The sequence below is a fragment of the Raphanus sativus genome, chromosome 8, assembly GCF_000801105.2.
Source record: "Raphanus sativus cultivar WK10039 chromosome 8, ASM80110v3, whole genome shotgun sequence".
Taxonomy (NCBI): Eukaryota; Viridiplantae; Streptophyta; class Magnoliopsida; order Brassicales; family Brassicaceae; genus Raphanus; species Raphanus sativus.
The window spans coordinates 22,006,376-22,024,662 of record NC_079518.1 but is presented as its reverse complement, the minus strand read 5'-3'; the positions used below and the strand labels follow the sequence as shown (position 1 = coordinate 22,024,662).

General features: G+C 32.9%; 1 protein-coding gene across 1 annotated transcript; it reads right to left on the bottom strand.

Moving 5' to 3' along the window:
- Positions 1-1,609: 1,609 nt before the first annotated feature.
- On the bottom strand, positions 1,610-17,476 carry LOC108821782 (protein SABRE-like). The gene is given in 24 exon segments (XM_056992478.1): positions 1,610-1,972; positions 2,236-2,584; positions 2,697-2,864; positions 2,941-3,192; positions 3,279-3,398; positions 3,495-3,596; positions 3,780-3,849; positions 4,135-4,274; positions 4,462-4,680; positions 4,985-5,231; positions 5,455-5,519; positions 5,521-5,568; positions 5,999-6,355; positions 6,510-6,607; positions 6,846-8,295; positions 8,408-10,213; positions 11,821-12,072; positions 12,428-12,505; positions 12,595-12,765; positions 12,958-13,126; positions 13,580-13,611; positions 13,614-13,748; positions 14,091-14,202; positions 17,274-17,476. Coding segments are annotated over 24 exon segments (6,621 nt in total). The 5' UTR covers positions 17,345-17,476; the 3' UTR covers positions 1,610-1,862.
- Positions 17,477-18,287: the final 811 nt, after the last annotated feature.

The following is an 18,287-nucleotide window of genomic DNA, read 5'->3' as shown; positions in this document are numbered from 1 at the left end:
TCTATATTAGAGCTTTGCACCTAAAAATGATAATATTTAGAGCTGCACTCCAATAACATACATTTTTATGGAAAATATAAGAGAAATTGGTAAGAATGCACCTAAATCAATCTCTAATTAACCATCTACCCTTAATCTCATAAACCTTTTTCATTGGACGATTTTACCCCTCTGCCACACCAACCTACATCTAATAGCCCTCCAGGCTACTCCCTTAGAGCTGGAGTTACTCTGTCGTATATCATATTCCTTCTTCTATCTGTTAGATAATTCTCATTCTTTTTTAGTTCTCTTTTGTTTTTTTCTCTTTATTATTCATCTTTTTTCTTTCCTTTTTTTCTTTCATCTCTCATCACTTACGAACCAGATTCATAGTTTCAAATATCTGACTACTTCTGATTATCAACTTTTTCATCTATTTTACTAACTTTGGTCAGTTATATTTGATTACATCGATAACATAATTTGTAACATGTTAATAAGTAGTACTCAACGTTAGCATAATGCGTAAAATGTAACATAGTCTGTTAACTTGCTAACAAAATTTGTAACAATCTTAATAGTCAAATTCATAGTGGGTTAACTTTTGTAAATAAATTATATAGTGTATTATTAAGTTATTTATTTGTTTAATGTATTATAATAAAATAACCTGATAAAAAATTGTTTAATGATTATCAAATTTTCATCTATTTTAATTATAATCAACTTTTTCATCTATTTTAATGATTTGTGTAATGGTTATCAATTTTTCATCTATTTTATTATATCTATTACTTCGATAATATAATTTGTAACATGTTAACAAGTAGTATTCAACGTTAACATAATGCGTATCATGTAACATAGTCTTTTATCTCGCTAACAAAAATTATAACAACCTTAATAGTCAATTTCATAGTGTGTTAACTTTGGTAAATGATACTAAATTATATAGTGTATTATTAAGTTATTGATTTGTTTAATGTATTATAACAAAATATAATCTAATAAATTTTCTTTTACATGTTAAGAAGTAGAATTCAATGTTAACAAAAATGTGAAACATGCTATACAATTTGTTAACTCGCTAACAAATTTTATTACATATTAGTCAATATCATCAGCCGTTAACTATACACATAGCCTGCTAACATATAATTTAACATATGTATGTGATTGATTATGATTCTAGTCTTCTAAATATGAAATGGATAATATATGTGTTAACAAGTAGTATTCAATGTTAACAAAATGTGAAATATGTTACACATTTTATTAACTCGCTAACAAAATTTATAACATGTTTGACGGGCGCATTTATTTATTAGTTCTAAAATTGTTCATCATAAACCGAGAAAAAAGTGTTTATCAAATTTTTATTTTTTCATAAAATTACTATTATAGATTTACGATTTTATTCTTCATAATCATTTTGTCTCTAACAATTTTATCAGGTCTTTCCAAAATAGGTGTAAAATATATATGTACCGCTAAGCATTTTTCTTAATCGCTAACTTAAACATCTTCCTACAAAAAGCTACCAAAAATGTTGTCAAAATAAAAAAAATACACTGCAGAAAGTAACCTGCCAAACATGTTGTGTCAGTCCAGACAATTAATGTGTCACATACACAGAGGGGTATTTTCGTCAACCCAACACCAAAAAAACATCATCCAAATCAATTACTTCACATCATTGGCATTTGGCTAATTAAGGCTTCCATTAAGGATATTCAACTAATTGTTCCAAAATATAAATAATTGATTAGGTAAAAAAACCACATTCTGCCACGTTATCTCAATATGACTTGTGCAACCGTGTATCTCTATTGAATACATTTACTTGCAGACTTTTAGTCTTAACAACATCTATTTTATTTTTATCTTGAAAAATCTTCATACGGTGAAGATTCGCTTGAATAAGAACTTTCAGACGTATCGGTCTCTCTTACAGATAATGGAAGTGACTCTCTTTGTTGGGACATCGAACCTAAGAAGAAAAACAAGTCAGAAAGCTGAGTCGAGCAGGAAACAAACAGACTGAGAATAAAATTACTCTGAACATATACCACAAAACCACTAGGATCCTTAACTATAAAACTAAAAGATCACTTTCTAAGAGAGTTAAGATGTTCTACAAGGCCATGAAAAATAATTATATCCATAGGACTTAATTAGTCCTGATTGATTGGAAATAGATAAATGGCTTGGAATTTTCAAGATATGTGAAAAGCATTGATGGTTTCTACTAACCTCTTTCAGAAATTGGACGAAATTTCTTAGTATGTCGTCTGATGAGCCTCTTAGCCTTTGTTATAGTTAACTGCCTGGCAAAAGGAGAAAATTCAACATCACTGTCACTCCACTCCCCGTTGAAGTCATTATCTGCTTCACCTCGCATAGTTCTTAAGACAAATGCTTTAGGCTTTCGTCTTTGGGTATTGAAGAGTCCTCGAACAGAAGTTACAAAATTATCCCCAGCTCCACCACTTTCATCATATATTTTTCTTGTTAAAACACCACTTTCATCATTGTCACTTAGTTTAAGTTCATCGTCAGAAGACTCGGCATTCTCTTGTGATTTGTATGTGAATTTCTTCCCCTGAAATTTTGATTTGGAAGAAACTAATCATCATTCAGAAGCATAGTGTTTCTGGATAACTAGACTCATAATGACTTCAATAAAGCAAAAATGCACAATTGATAAATCTTACCTGCATTCCAATAACAGACTTCAGTACTCCACATGTTATGTGTTTTTTAACACGAGCAAAAAGTCCCCTCCAGGTCCCAGCAAACTCATCAAGAGAAAATTTATCCATCAACAATCTGAGGTCCTCTACGACAAATCTTGAGCCCTCATAGGTAACTAGAAGTTCCACCTGAGATAAAACCGATTGAATAAGCCAAACTCTGACCTTAAAGTTCCAATGCAGTCGTAGAAACTAGTCAACTCACCTGACTTATTTTAATGTTGTAAATCTTTATCACCTCCACTTGTTTTTTTCTGGCCTTCTTTTCACTACGAGAAGAGCTGGGAGACTTGTCAGTTTTTGCGTTTTTGAGATTCATCTGTCTAGAGGACTCCCCTTTTTGGTCATTGGAAGATAACACACTTTCTTCCCAACTCCTGTCAAAAGAAGATGTTCGTCTCAGTTCCTGATCAGCTGAACCACCAGCGGTAGACCTAACGTCTAACATATTGGATTTCTGCAAATAGAATTCAAGTAAATTCTGAAAACGAATGGTGAAATTTCATTCAAAACTTTGACGTATAAACTATGATGAAATCCTACTTGAACACAGTCAACATTGCTTTGTGACTGTACTACAGCAGAAGAACTAGAAGATTCATGACTTTCTAACCGTCTCTTTACACGTTTTGAACCAGCTGTTGTCGATACTTTCCAAACTTCCTGCAATACACAAATTTAAGCAAATAGGATTTTATGTATACTTGAATTTTTAATCAGATTTTCATCTACATGCTAAATTGTGATGCTAGTTCTGACCTGTCGCCTTTGTGAATCCTGCTCTTCCTCTGGGAAGAAGTACTCCCACATCATTTTGTACATTGTCTCTGACAAATGGATTCTGAGAGGGTAAATCTCCATCTAAAAGAATGACAGATACTATCAAAAGGATATGGAAACTTACACAACAAGAGAAGACAGTTCATTTAAAAATATCAAATAAAGTCATAAACTGAAAACAAGAGTCACAGCTATTAGCATGTTTCAGTCCACACTTTTGAAAATCCAGTAACAAATGGTAAAAAAGGAACAGAAGATACTTACATGAAAAAGGTCAAGAGGATTTCCATCTTTTGGTGTTCCCTGCTTTGCATCCACACGTAGCATGAATTTCCTGCAAACAGAATTACATTGCATTTGCACATCATATGTGGTAAAAAGATGAAGCACACTTGCACATCATATGTGGTAAGAAGATGAAGCACACTTCATAAGGTTCATAGTTGTGGCCCTATGGTTCCTTTCATATCTCTTAAACAATCAATATTTTTTCCAATGCAACTATGAAAGCATCATTTATATATATAAAAAAATTAAGAACCATTATAAATGTCTTGCAGATCATGTAATATATGAAAAAAATACAGGCATGATAGATAAACAAGCAAGGAAAACATACTTTCCCCACTCGGCTGGAGGATTCCATGCTGATAAAACCTCATCCGACTTTGCATTACACAGACAGTTCCTAACAACAAAGCTCTTGGTGGTGAATCGAGCAACACCAATGTTTTTGTAATCTCTATCAAAGTCATAAGTCTGCATATATAAATCCAGTTAAATATATACTGGTTTTTTTTACATAATGCAACGGACTGATTCAGAAATCAACTGAGAAGACTGAGAAAGATTCTAAATTGATGTTTCTCTTAAAACATCCCATTTGTATAAAGAGTAATCAGGATATATATGATGGTGAATACTTAAACATGATGCATAAATTTACCATGTTATTTATCTTTGCTTCAGCAAAGGCTCTACCATCTACAAGCATGCACCAAACAACCTCATTAATTTCCAAGGAAATGCGCATAGCATATGGTGCACTTCTGTTCTTCTCCATCAGTCGCAGATTTGCAGCCTTCTGCACCACAATTCTTAAAGATGCAGAAGCCGTCTTTCTAGACTTTTTTACATATAAGAGTTCTTTCTTTAGTCTTTGCACCTAAATCACACCAACAAGAACTGCAATTACTCTCATGAATATAAACAAAACCCATACAAAAGAAAACAGGTTGGTATCTATATAATGGTTGCATGCACATCACTTAGTAATGAAATAAGTTGAAGCATGAACAAAGAATCATGAAGACAAATCTATGAAAATTCAAAAATTAAAGTTTGGACATTAGTTTGGTTGGTGGTTATGTGAAATATTAAGGGCTGAAATGAAGAAAATTTGTACTTTTATTCACAATATATCATGATAGAACATCTAAATAAACATCATTCCGTACGTAGGGACTTACCAGTATGGATTTTCTGGTACTAATCATCCACAAGTCACTTTTTTTCTCTACATGCGTATCTTCCATATTATCGGAATGATGAGACAATATTCGAATATCATCAAGAAGCAACCTTTGCTTCCACTCTTTCTCTTCAAGGTTGATTTTTGCAAGTTCTACTTCTTCAATTCCGTATGGAACTACTTCATCGATCTCGTCATCAATATCATCATCTTCAGTTGGAAAATGGAGACTACTTTTGTGAGGCCTAATTCATAAAAAGAACTCCCTTTTAATGCTAGAAAATGTTTACAAAACAAAGAGAAAACAGGTTTTTGAAGTTTACCCATACTAATCATTGAGTTGAAATGGTGGCTTTAGAATAGATATGGATTCTAAAATTTATTTGTGCTAATTTTAAGCTAGTAACTACAAAGAAGAAGAAAATGAAAGTGGTCGTGCCTTTAGTTTATTCAGGTTTCGTTACTTACGTTGCAGGAAAGAGAAGGATGGTCAAAACGTCCATCATAACTTGGAACTGTCGAGATGTCATTGTAAGCTGCTATGTTCCGCGAATTAAAAGTGATCTCTTCTAGTGGTTTCACCTGTAAGGTCATAAATAAGATTTTTTTTTTTGTTGGTTACCTGTACTGGATAATTATCGTGCTCATAAATAAATAAGAATTAATTAGGAAGGAAACAGTAATTAGGTTGCTTGTGTAGAAAGACAATTAGAATCGAAGGAAACCCATTTTCTTTAGTTACACGATGCATTGGTATCATGTGTACTTCAACTGAACTACTCCTAACAAGCAATGCAAAACTCGTACGTGGTTCATAGAACCCCACTATAAAGAACCCAAAAATATACCATTCCTTTCAATTAGTAGTGCTATATTATCATTTATATCTTTATTTTTTGCCTACTTTTTTGGATGTTGCTTTGAATTAGGACTCGATAACTTCGTTGAAACAGAGTAGAGATTCAAGAAACCTACTAGTTTTCTAGCAAAAACTATAAATAGATTGTGTTACCTTCAGATCCGGGGATAGACCATCGTGTCTGGTATACCGCAAGTACATGTAACAAGGCATGAAAACCCTTTCAAGTAGAGCCCCAGTACGCTTCAGTTTTGGTGACCGTCTGCGAATATTTGGGAGCCACTGCACCCCAGCACTTGGATCAACATCAGTTAGAGCAACATGGGCCTGCACATGCTCTAACATCACAGAAAATTCCAATCGTGTCCATGTCATTTCAGGAATACTTTTTGGACTCTGTAAAATTGTTGTGCCTAGAGCCTGCTGGATTACTTCTGCACCAACACGCATAATAGATTGAAATGATCGTGCTATAACACGACCACTACCGGCAGCCAGCAGAAAGCGACCCTGGTATCCATCAAAGTAAGGTTTATCAACAAGTAAACAAACTCCTTATACCCAAAGCAATAACAGCGCCAATTTTGTTGGTTAACTATATGTTACCACGCTCTAAAATAGGCAATGCTGTTGAATGCACATTCCAACGCATGTGATTACTTACATTGGCCTCCTCTGAGTGAAGATTAAACTGTGGCTCAATGACATTCACCATGAAGTGACTAGTGCCTTCTTCATCAGATCCACTAGTCTCAACTTTAGCTGGATATAGATCAGTGTCAACAGTTAATAATATTCTTTGCGGAGTTCATTTAGAAAAAGAAAATTCTACAAAATACTCCAATGAAATTCCGTTAAATTTTTGAATACTAAAATTTCTTTTGATATCCACTAATAGCCAAAATAATTATTTTGCTCTGTGTTAATACACAAAATTTTAAAATTTTCCTCATTTTAAAAGCAAGTGTGTTAAAATGAGCAAAATAAGATGAACACATACTAACTGTTTGGCTTTCTCTAGAGCTTGCAGAAGATGTTGAAATTTCCTTTTGATTTTCTTGGTTTCGTGCAAGAATCTTCCTCTGTGTATGCTGACGAGAAGGAGAAGGTTGAGCAGGTTCGAAGACCTTCGATATTCCACTAACAAAAGAGAAAACAGCATCCCTGTTCTCTATCGTCCATAAGAGTTTGAGACCATAAACAAAGACCCGAAGACAACTGTCAGAAAGGACTACATTGAATCCATCACCATCACTAGTATCTGATTGTATATGTTCATCACTCTCCAGATTACTTCTTCCAGCCTCCTGCCATGCCAATAGTCTTTTAATATCAGCTTTTGGAGCCTGTCTTCTAATTGTAATGTAATCACAAGACAATAGAAACCCTGCATCACGATTCTTCTCATCCCCCTTGTGCTCATCTTTTTTAATAAAAGCCTTAGGCACATGAACATCAAGACCTTGATATACAAGGTCAAGTGCATCCCGCTTGCACTCTAATGTATAATATTGCTTCCCGCGACTATAGCATAATTCGTATTTTAGCTTCTTAATATCAAAAATCAATCCTTTGGCAGGGTCGTCAAGGTCACTAGGCGTGTACTTAATTAGAAAAGGAGTGGCATCAACTCGGACCATAAACTCCGTCATCACCTGATCTAGAGATAAGCCTTCAGATACTACGACAACTCTTGGGACTCCAAACCTAGGCCTTCCGGAGAAAGAATGTAACTTGTTCGGAGGATCACTATACATACTGCAGAATTTGAGTATCCATACCAAATCTTGTGCTCCAAGATTCATTGTTGGTGATGTAGGAGACAAGATCTCATTCTTGTCATTGGGTCTAAGGGATAAATGACATCCAAGCGAGAGTGATGCTGATCTGAGCGGATCAAGAACATTCAAAGAACTCCGAGGCTCGCATTCCCAGTCCGTTGTAACATCTAGATTAAACACCGGGGCTTCGAAAAATGCAACTCTAGAGTTGCCGCCTGGAACATTTAGAGATTGTCGACTTATCAAACTCTCAAGACTGTTCAACTTTATCTTAAAGTCTCTAGCATTAACAACCACACGACCATCTGACTGATGAAATTCAATAGGACCAGTCGCTATTTGGAGTTTATCTTCACTCTGATATGGATCTGTTGTAGCAAGAACATTCCACTTGGACGATACAGAAAAAGATAAAGATATATTGCCATGAACGTGGTTTCTCATATTATCCCACCAAGGTAAGCTTCGTTCCTCTTTAGACACCTGTGGGGCACATGGATTCCTTTGACTCAGAGCCACTGTGATTGCATAGCTAATGTCTGCAAAAGCTGGTTCATATCCAACTCCAAAAGAAACTTCCCCTTGTTCAAAGTATAGGCTCAAATCCGAGTATGTCTTCACCGGTGGAGAAGAGCCACTTCCTTCAAAGACATCTTGGGAAATTTGTGGCTGAAAACAATTACAAAAAAAAATTAAAAAATAATTCAAGTGAGATGTAAATAGAGATCTCAATAATAACAAGATAATAATGTACCTGTTGAGCTATGGGATTATAAGTCACTATATGACCTTCACATTTGCAAGAACTGGCAGAGAGAAGAGGAAGTGTGTAATTTCTTAACTTAACCATCAAGCTTCCAGTTTTCATATTAACCTTGCTTCCACTTATTTCTTCACAACTAGGATCCATATTTCTCAAGACTTCCATCAAACCAGCTTCATCATCATCATCCCCGTAGCGAACTGCCGTCAAGCTTAAATCAAAGTCTGTGGCGCAAACCGAAAGAAGAGAGTTTCTAGCAGAACTTGACCTAAAACCTGCCTGGAATCCCTCTCTACAAGCACCTGAACTCTCCTCTGGAACTAAACCCTGGCATGCTTGATAATAGGATCGAAACGACCGTTTCTGAATCTCTTCCTTCAGTTTGTTAATAGCTAAAGGATCATGGACATCAATTTCCTCCCCATTACTTGTTTCAACTCCTCCTCTATGACCAGTTCTTTGTATAAAATCCTCGAGAAACTTCAATCTTACAGCCAACTCACATGTTTCTTTCTTCAGCAGCTGATAGTGTTCATCAAGCCAACCCTGAATAGGTTCTTCCTCAATATATGCGTTTAGCCTTCGTATGTAAAACCTTAACCGGCCAAAACCTGGAATCGAATTCTTAGGCTCCAAGCTTTCTTCTTCAGCCGCAGTTATGAGCTCCAAGTCTCGCAACTTCTCCTCAATCGAATCAGCTATGGCGCGCAACTGAAGTCTGTATGGCATGCAAATATTGACATCGAGGCCTTGTACTACCCAGTCCCAAGGACCACTTGTCCTTACAGGGACTATATCATCAGACAAATTCAAAGAGACGGTAGGGACTCTTGATATTTGCATTCTTGTAGTTTTCAGCACTCGAGATCCGTTCAAAGCAAGCATAAGCTCTTCAACAAGCATTCCTATGAAAGCATTCTCAGTAAAAATTGATCGTGCATCAAATTTAACCTCTACACCATCTCCTACCTTAGCTGATATCGTCAAACTTTCCACATCAATAGCAAAGAAAATTTCCCTTCTCGTCTCCTCGTCAACCGAAGAACCGGACATGCATTCATAATCTTCAAGAGTTTGTGCATATACGATTGGTCTCAAACGCAGAAACAGTCTATATAGAGATAGATGAACGTCAGGTTCCCAACCCAGCGATATGTCAGTAGCACTTAATAGAAAATGAACGTCAAGCCTAACAGATCGACGTGTAAGCTTGGCGTTGTGCATATCAAACAATGTAACCTTCGAACAAGGTCTATAGAGCTGGTAGATGGCTTTCGCTCTTGAAAGTTCCATTTCAGTTGAGTGTTTATCCTTGTTGAGAGAAAAGCTAAACCACGTTAATTCAAGAGAGACCGAATCTGTAACTGTATTATCCAGTCCTGTAGCATCACATAAATTTACAATGAAACGTGTAAGAGTAAGGTTCACAAGCCTAGTTTCTTTCTCAGGTGCATGGGATGGTTCCACTCCTCCAGTCTCATTCGTCCTTTCGCCTGAAACAGATAACTTCTTAAAGAGAGCTTCGAAGGAGACAGCATTTGTTATAAGAGATTCGACACGCTTGTATGATAAATAGATTCTCATTGTAGTCACGCTTACTGAGAGCACTAAGTCATTTCTGCAACCTCCTCTTGCCCAATTCAAGCTAATCTTTTCTATATGCATCAACAAACCAGAGTTTGGCTCTGTTCCGGGAAGGTGTTCGTTATAACATTGTTGGTACTCATCTGCCAAATGAAAATTCAGTTCACCAAGTTCAACATCAATGGCTGTGTCTATACTTGAAATGTTATTCCCAAACACATGTGATGACTGCGAGCAAAACTGTAAACACCAAGAACAAAATAATGCTTAGCATTTAGTAAAAAACAACAAAGAACATGATTAGTGAAATTAAAAAAAAAAAACAGGAGAAGGAGTATGTCACATTAAAAAATAATGAAATTTAGTTAAGAAAGAGAATGAATAAAAACAGGAGAAACGTTTCTACATTTGGAAACTCCCTACACTTTTTAAAAATGCTCATTCTTTATGTATTCCTTCTTTATTGGTCCATCATAGTTTGTATTTAAAATTTAAAAGAAATATATATATATATATATTAGTAAAAAACATATATATAAGAGACTCTTGAGAGTTTCTCTTTAATAAGGATGCTCTAACTATATATGACATGCTTTATTAATTCAATGAATACAAAAAATTGATTTTAATATTTCAGAAACAATAATGAAAAGCTTTAAATCAAATTTCATAATATTTATTTTTGACATTATAGTTGTTGTGCTTATTTGGACATTTAATATTATGTTTTTTTAATATCTAAATACATAAATTTATATATGATCTTAGTTTTCCTATTTTCCTGTTTATTTTCCTTTTTAATATATAATCTGACCCCAGATAAATGATATATGTCATGTAAAAAATAGAAAACACAATAACATTGGGTTTAACCATCAATAAGGATATACTTTTATCTAAAAATGATCTCTATATTTTTAACAAACATAGATTTGATTTTTACACTTAGATTTAATACACAATATTTGTTCTGTTTTTAATAGTTGAAGTTTTAGCAGCTCTTTTATTCAATTTGGATGACGTTTTCAATTATAATATTTATTAACATTTATGTTGTATATTTTACAGTTTTTTTAATCTTTTAAATTGTAGTTAGATAGATAATCAGTGATTTTTTATTTAGAAAATATAAAATTTTAATGTTTTATTAATTAACTTGTGTGCATAAACCTAAACATCAAATATAAAATAAAAATAACAAATAATATTATTATTTTAATAAATAAATGCTTTATACTATTATGGCACTGATTTTATTTGTTTTAGTCATAAATAAAAAAGTTAAAGGTTTAATGACTTTTACAAGTATATCTATTTGCTGAGGAAAATCGAGTTTCATGAATATGCAATAGGTGTAAAATAATATTTTCTATTTATAGTTGAAGTAGAGATATATTTTTCGTCAAAGAAAATAGAAATGAATTAGAGAAAATATATACTATAAATTTACATAGAATCAACATATTACATGACTTGTTATTCAAAAATTGTGCCATTAATTTGTTTTTGACATTTATTAAGGATAATATTTCCAAATCAATTTTATTAATTAATTTTAAAATTTATTTGATTTATAATATATTTCCATATATTTTAAATCAATTATGAATATATTTTTAATTGTAAAAATCCTATCCGTATTTATTCATATCTATGATTATACGCATTCAAAATGGTTACGTGCTTTCGAAGTTCATGTACAAACCTGATTTAAAAAAAAAAAAATAGAGTATATGAGAACAAAATAGAAGTGGCGGAAATGCTCTCAGTAGTGAAATGTTGAAAGCAGAGATGAACTGGAGCAAAAATATAGAGTATAAAATTAGAGGTAAGTTAGAGATGCTTACATGATACAAAGGCATATCATCGATACCACATAACATAACAGTCATCTCAGGGGCCGAAAATGTGCATGTCCACATAATAGTTTTCACATCGTCAGCTTTCAATTTCTCTCGAGTGCAAATTTGCTCTTGAAGCACGAGGGTTCTCTTCTCTGGGGAAAGAAGGCTCAACCATGGCTCTAGCCTAGAAATGACTAGATTGCATTGGGTACCTCCTAGCTCTATTTTAATGTTAGCATTAATAGGCAGAACCGGCTGAAAAGATAATACGTTACAACATAAACTTACATGATTTTATAAGTGTATAACTCAAACTAAAACATGCCAATTTTACTTAACAAAGTGACTCTTCTACAGAAATTTATATCACACAAGAATAAGGTGCCCTTTCTTTACGTAGATAGGAAGAGATTTTCAGGAATTTAAATGGATCAACCAATATAATAGAGATCGAGACAAACTAAGCAATGTTCATGCAATACCTAAAAGAGCCAACGATCTCATAGGCAAACTGAAGAGTAAAACTACAAAGGTAAATCTAAGTATCAGAGATTACTTATCTATTTGAAATCCACTCTGCACATTATATTAAAAATTAGTGGCGTCAAACCTGAATTGGGATCTCGAAAGAAGACACCACATCAACTTTAATAACCTCTAATATAGAGGATTCAGCTTCTCTAAAAAGCTGCACAGGAACAAGGAAGCATATCATCAGTGAAACAATAGTAAATAATTTGTCGAATATCTAAAAAACCTCCCGTAACACCATCATACATGAATCTCATTGAGTTCCATCTGAACGCTAAGACGTGTAATCTCCCCTGCATCTTCAACAGACTTTGATTTGATGCTCCTCAATATAATTCCTGTGACGTTATTCTCAGCAAAAAGATCATGTTCTTGATTAACACATCTGACATCTAGTTTGGGTAAGCTGAAGGAAACCTGCTATTATGACTAAACTATCAGTATAACACCCAGTGAAAGAGAATGAAGTAATCATAGATTGCATGTATCTCCAGCAAACAACTGAAAAAGAAGCGTTGACTAAAGTTCGATAAGACTCAATAATTACTACTCTCACATATCTAAGCTCATAATCAGCTAGCTAATCCACTTTTTAGTAAGCAGCCTGACCTTTTCAGGAAAATACATAGAACATTTTATAAGTAGCTGATGAGGCTTTTTGGTAGACGGGGCAGTAGCTGTTGATCGTTTGCTTTGGGAAAATAATTCATTGTCCAGTTTCATAGTTACATCTCCAGATACAATTTCCATGGTTCGTATAACCACAATACCTACTGCCCTATATCCAGGAGAAGCAACAAAAAAATGCCAGCTGTGAGCAAATAGATTAAGAAAGTTGTGACATTTTTCACACAGATTAAGAAAGTTGTTGAAATATATGTAAGTTTTAATTAATTATACCTCTTTGACCAATAGTATTTTAGATAAATAAAATTATTTATAAAATCAATGCAGTTTGCAATTAATTTTCAGCTGAAAGTTAGTATAATTTATATTGGAATTGTAAAATAACACTCTTTGTGTAACAAGAAAATGAGCTCAGAGTGACACTTATTATGAAACAGGGGGAGTACAAGATTTGTCTTTAATTTGTAACATATGGGCACATCTATGATATAGGTCACAGTCTCACAGATTACTCTAGACAGTTCAAGTTTCCAAACATAGTATACGAATCTAATCAACTAAGAAAGATTTATTTCATGTTAGAATTAGATGCAAATGACAGTACCTGTCATATCCAAACTGGAAACAGAGAGAGAGAGTTCGTCACAGGATAAAGCACCAAAGGATCTCATCACAACATCAAGACCGCATATCAAGACTTTAATACATAGCTCTCCAGATATAAAACCAACAGCAAATTTAATTTCATCAGCGGACGCTGACTCAAAGGCACCCTGTAAAACGCTCAAACCAGCAGCAAATCAAGCTCTGATAATATACTTTTTCATCAAAAAATAAAAATAAATCAAAATAGCAAAGAACTATTGTCCCAGTAGAAATGCAAACAATTATTAGAAAACCCAATGTACTAAGGTTGTCTAATAAGTTATTAGCATTTTACTGTAGATAGTGTACAAAAAAAAGACAAACAACTTGCCACTTAAAGCTTCTTTTTTTTAATAGAAATCCACTAAAAGATTTTGCAGAAACATTCTTTCTCAGCTACATAGGAAAATACTTTACAATCTTTTCTCCATTGACGACTAAGAACTAAGAAGTTTGCAGAGTGTGCTCACCGTTTCAAACATCACCACGATATCCCGCAGGCATTTCCTACTCCTAACACGGAACCTAACAGACATTCCAAGCACTCGACTGAGCATCCATGCAAACAACCTGGAACAAAGGCTGGAACAAAATTTAAAATATAAGCTACCATCATACTACTAGATCAAGTATATCACATAAAGAAGAAAAAAGTGCAATATATGATATATCTAATCTATCTAATCTATTAAAAAGGAAGTACATTTTGTACTTAACCCTTAGTTTTTTCAATAATTACAATGGTATGCCACTGAATTAATAACTAAAAATAAATCTAAATTATCATTATTTTCTATTTTGATGTAGGTTTAGCCGTATAATTTTTTAACAAAACGTTACGGTCGTTTTTTTTCCCCTCTCATCACGCTGGTAATAGGCCACACGAAACCAAGGATCATGATGGCTAGTATCACGATTCTATACCCAAACTCTCTTTCGTCTTCTTCTTCCTCTCATCATGCTGGTCAGAGGTTATCACTTATTTCCCCCTTTCATCTCTCAAAAAATATCACAAAGGTTTTATAGGTTTCTTCTGCGATTTAGGGCTTGTTGGCAAAAAAAAAATCGAAGTAAGTTTGGTTTAAATTAGCTGAATTATCTCGTAGTTTCATCTTAAGCTTGATCTGATAAAAAATTGAAGAAACAAGATCTATTTACCCAAAAACGTATGAAATTGTGAGAGATTGCTTTGTTTAGTTTACTTAAACTTATAGTTTCTTTCTAGATGATTTAATTATTACCAACAGACACATGAATCTGGTTTTTGATCATCTGCTATTTAGTTTTGATGGGTTTCCTGACTAATAAATTTTTGATCTTTAGATTTTTCACAAGTTGAGTTGAGTTTGCATATGTCCCCTACGCAAGTATATTTCTTGCTTCTTATTATTCATAAGTGAGGTCTTGCTTCCAATGGCGATTACTTTCTATGTGATGTGGTGGTTCATTCATTATGTTGCTGCATCACCAGCTATGGTTTAGAAACACCAAAAGACTTATTAACACAAAGAAAAGGAGTAATGGATAGACTGTGACTGTGTTAATTATCAACACCTTTGTTCTAACTCTTGTTTTACTTTCTACTCCAGAGCAATAAACGAATGCGTTGATATGTAATAAAATAAAAGAGCTTTTGTATAGTTAAAAGTTTTGTATTAAAGGTTGGATCTTTTGCACTTGGTAGAAAAACTATCTTTTTAAAGAAAGATTGGTAGACAAACTATTGATGTCTTAAATGGATCATTCGTTGATTATAGTAAAAAGGAGAAGTCTTTATCATCGCAGTCAATAGAAAACTAATCACTTAATTGTCGAACAAAACACAAACAATTAAATTACATAATTATACAATAAATAACATCAAAGTTTAGACAATATGTTTTATAGTTTTTTTTATATAAATCTAATTTAAACACATAAAACTGAATTAACACCCGTGCAGGCGCACATGTCAAAATCTAATTAATATAATTAAAGTAAACACACGTAATCATGAATTGACTAGAAGCAACCGGAAAAAAACTCTTGAATCAAAACTGTGGATCCAAACAGTTTGTATCAGACACGAAGTTTTCCACACAAAAATTTTCCTCATCGAAAATAAAAAGGATTTAAATAATATATAAAATAAATAGGTCAATTCACTTGTTAATAATTGATTTTATGTTGGAAAACATCCATATATATTATTAAAATAGAAGTACCAATATAAAATATCCCTTAGTTTTCAATGTTATTTACAATGGCATACCACTGAGAATTAAATTTAACTACCTATTTTAGTGCTTGTCTTTTTATGTTTCATTAATGCATTTTCCTAAAATGAAATACAATAAATTAAGTATCATTTATTTCAGAAATACTTCTTATAATCTAGCTAAACATTAAATTATATTTAATCAATGCAAAAAATGTTAAAATGTCTATTATTATGGGTTGGTTATCTTAATTTTGGTATAACTAGCTAAGTCAAAAATACAAGAAAATGCTATAAAATACATAATATAAAACACAAAATGTAAATGATATGTTGAATTTTATATCATATAAAACAAATATAATCATAGATAACAATTTTGCTTTACATTAAAATTTTGATCCATAAAAAAATAAATTTGCATGAACATACGGGTCGTATTTTAAAAATATAGATGATACAATTGACAAAGCAAAAAAATATTTCTTATTAATTATAAATTTATTTTTTAAATGCTAAAAGTTATTTAATACAGATAATGTTAAAATATATATTTAAATTTATATAAGATAAATATATATTAAAAAAATACAAGCGTGAGTGATAACTCAATTGATGGTTTATATTGTTTTACTTTGCAATTTTTTTTTCCAATGTTACATATTTAAAAAAAATTTGGAAGTGTATTAATTTTTTTCCTATAAATATTATAACTAAATTATAAACTTAGTATACCATTCGAACTCATATTCCTTTTTGTATTATCAAATTCCAAAAATAAATTTCTATATAGACTTACATAACTCTAATATAGTATTGTCAAATTATATATATATATATATATATATATATATATAACTCTAATTATATATGTTGGATTGTTTGTATGATACTAAACATCAACTACATAATATAATATCTCTTCATATTTACAATTCATAACTATAGTCTTTAGACATCATATACAATTTTCTAATTACATGTATATGTTCAATTTGTTTATATGATATCGAATATTCGTCATACAAAAGATGGTTAAAGACACAAAAAAACATTACTCAATGAATATAATAAGATCAAATATTATAAATACATCATTAGTAGAAAAAACCAAAAACTGAAAATTCAAATCCGCGCTGGTGCACGGATCCAGGTCAGTCTAACTTAATATTGTATCAGAACCTCATCAATGCAGTCCAATCTGATTCATATCAATCTAGTCTAATTGATCCATCGATCTTTGATCTTTGGTCGAACATTTCGAAAAATTAACGTTCAATGTTTTCATCATCTCGAACGGACATATTAGAAAAAAGTCTCCTATATCGAAAAGTTAGGATCAACCCCAGAGTGTTTGAACTGATTTGGACTTGTTTCATAGTAGAGTTAGGATCAACTCCATCGTTCAAGCTAGAACAAAAATTTTATTTAAAAACAAGAACCAAAGAGGACTCACCTGAAGATCATCCACAAAGTGATGGAAGCAATTAGAAATCCAAAGTATAACGTGGCAGATGAAGCCGCCATTTTCACCCAACAGAGAACTTACTCTGCCGGATAACTGCGATTCTCAGATTAGTCTCACCACCGCCCAGTCAATATTTCAAGTTGAGAAGCTGCCTCCATAGAGAAAGATCCGATCGGTAAGGTTTTAAGGGACTTATTTAGTCAACCATATTCATTATCCATTCCCATCGCACGTTTATTTAAACAATATGACCATCCCTATACATTAATTGAAACGTGAATTTTTTTAAATTATCCTTCATGTGTAGCTGTGACAAAAACAATATTTAATTTGACTAGCATATAAATTCAGTTATAACTAACTTTATTGTATTTGAGAACTTTGAACAGTCACAGGACACAGCACAACATGTGAAAGTTTATTCTGCGTTTGCAGATTACTTTACAAAGTCTGCCTCGACCAATTGTGAAAAATAACCCGTTAAGACCATGAGGAAAATTCTATGTTTAAATTTAAGTAGAGGTCTCATTATATCCATCGATCAGCTCATGAACAGGTAGGGGCTGATATCAGTGATGTTATCTGGCCCGACTGATGGATTATTAGTGCGTGTCTCTGATGTTTTGCATTTCTGTGCAAATTTCTCACAAACTTTGACCATGATTGGCCAATGGCCAATAATAATCATAACCTTTATTTTGATTGTCAGCGATCTGCCACTCAAATGATTTCCGCACAACCTTGTATGGACTTCCATTATTTTTCTCCCCTTGTTGCTTTCGACAAACGTTATTAGTGGTCCTGATAATCTCCATTTGAAGATTTATTTGTTCATCATAACGTATGAGCAGCTTGAGCTCTGAATTTTTGGATCAAACACTCCATAGAAGAGTCAAACTTTATCTACTAAGAAGTCCATTCAAATATTCAATAGCTAAATACGTACATTGGCACAAATGGTCATCATAGTCCTTGTTTTATAAACAGGATTAGAAAATTATT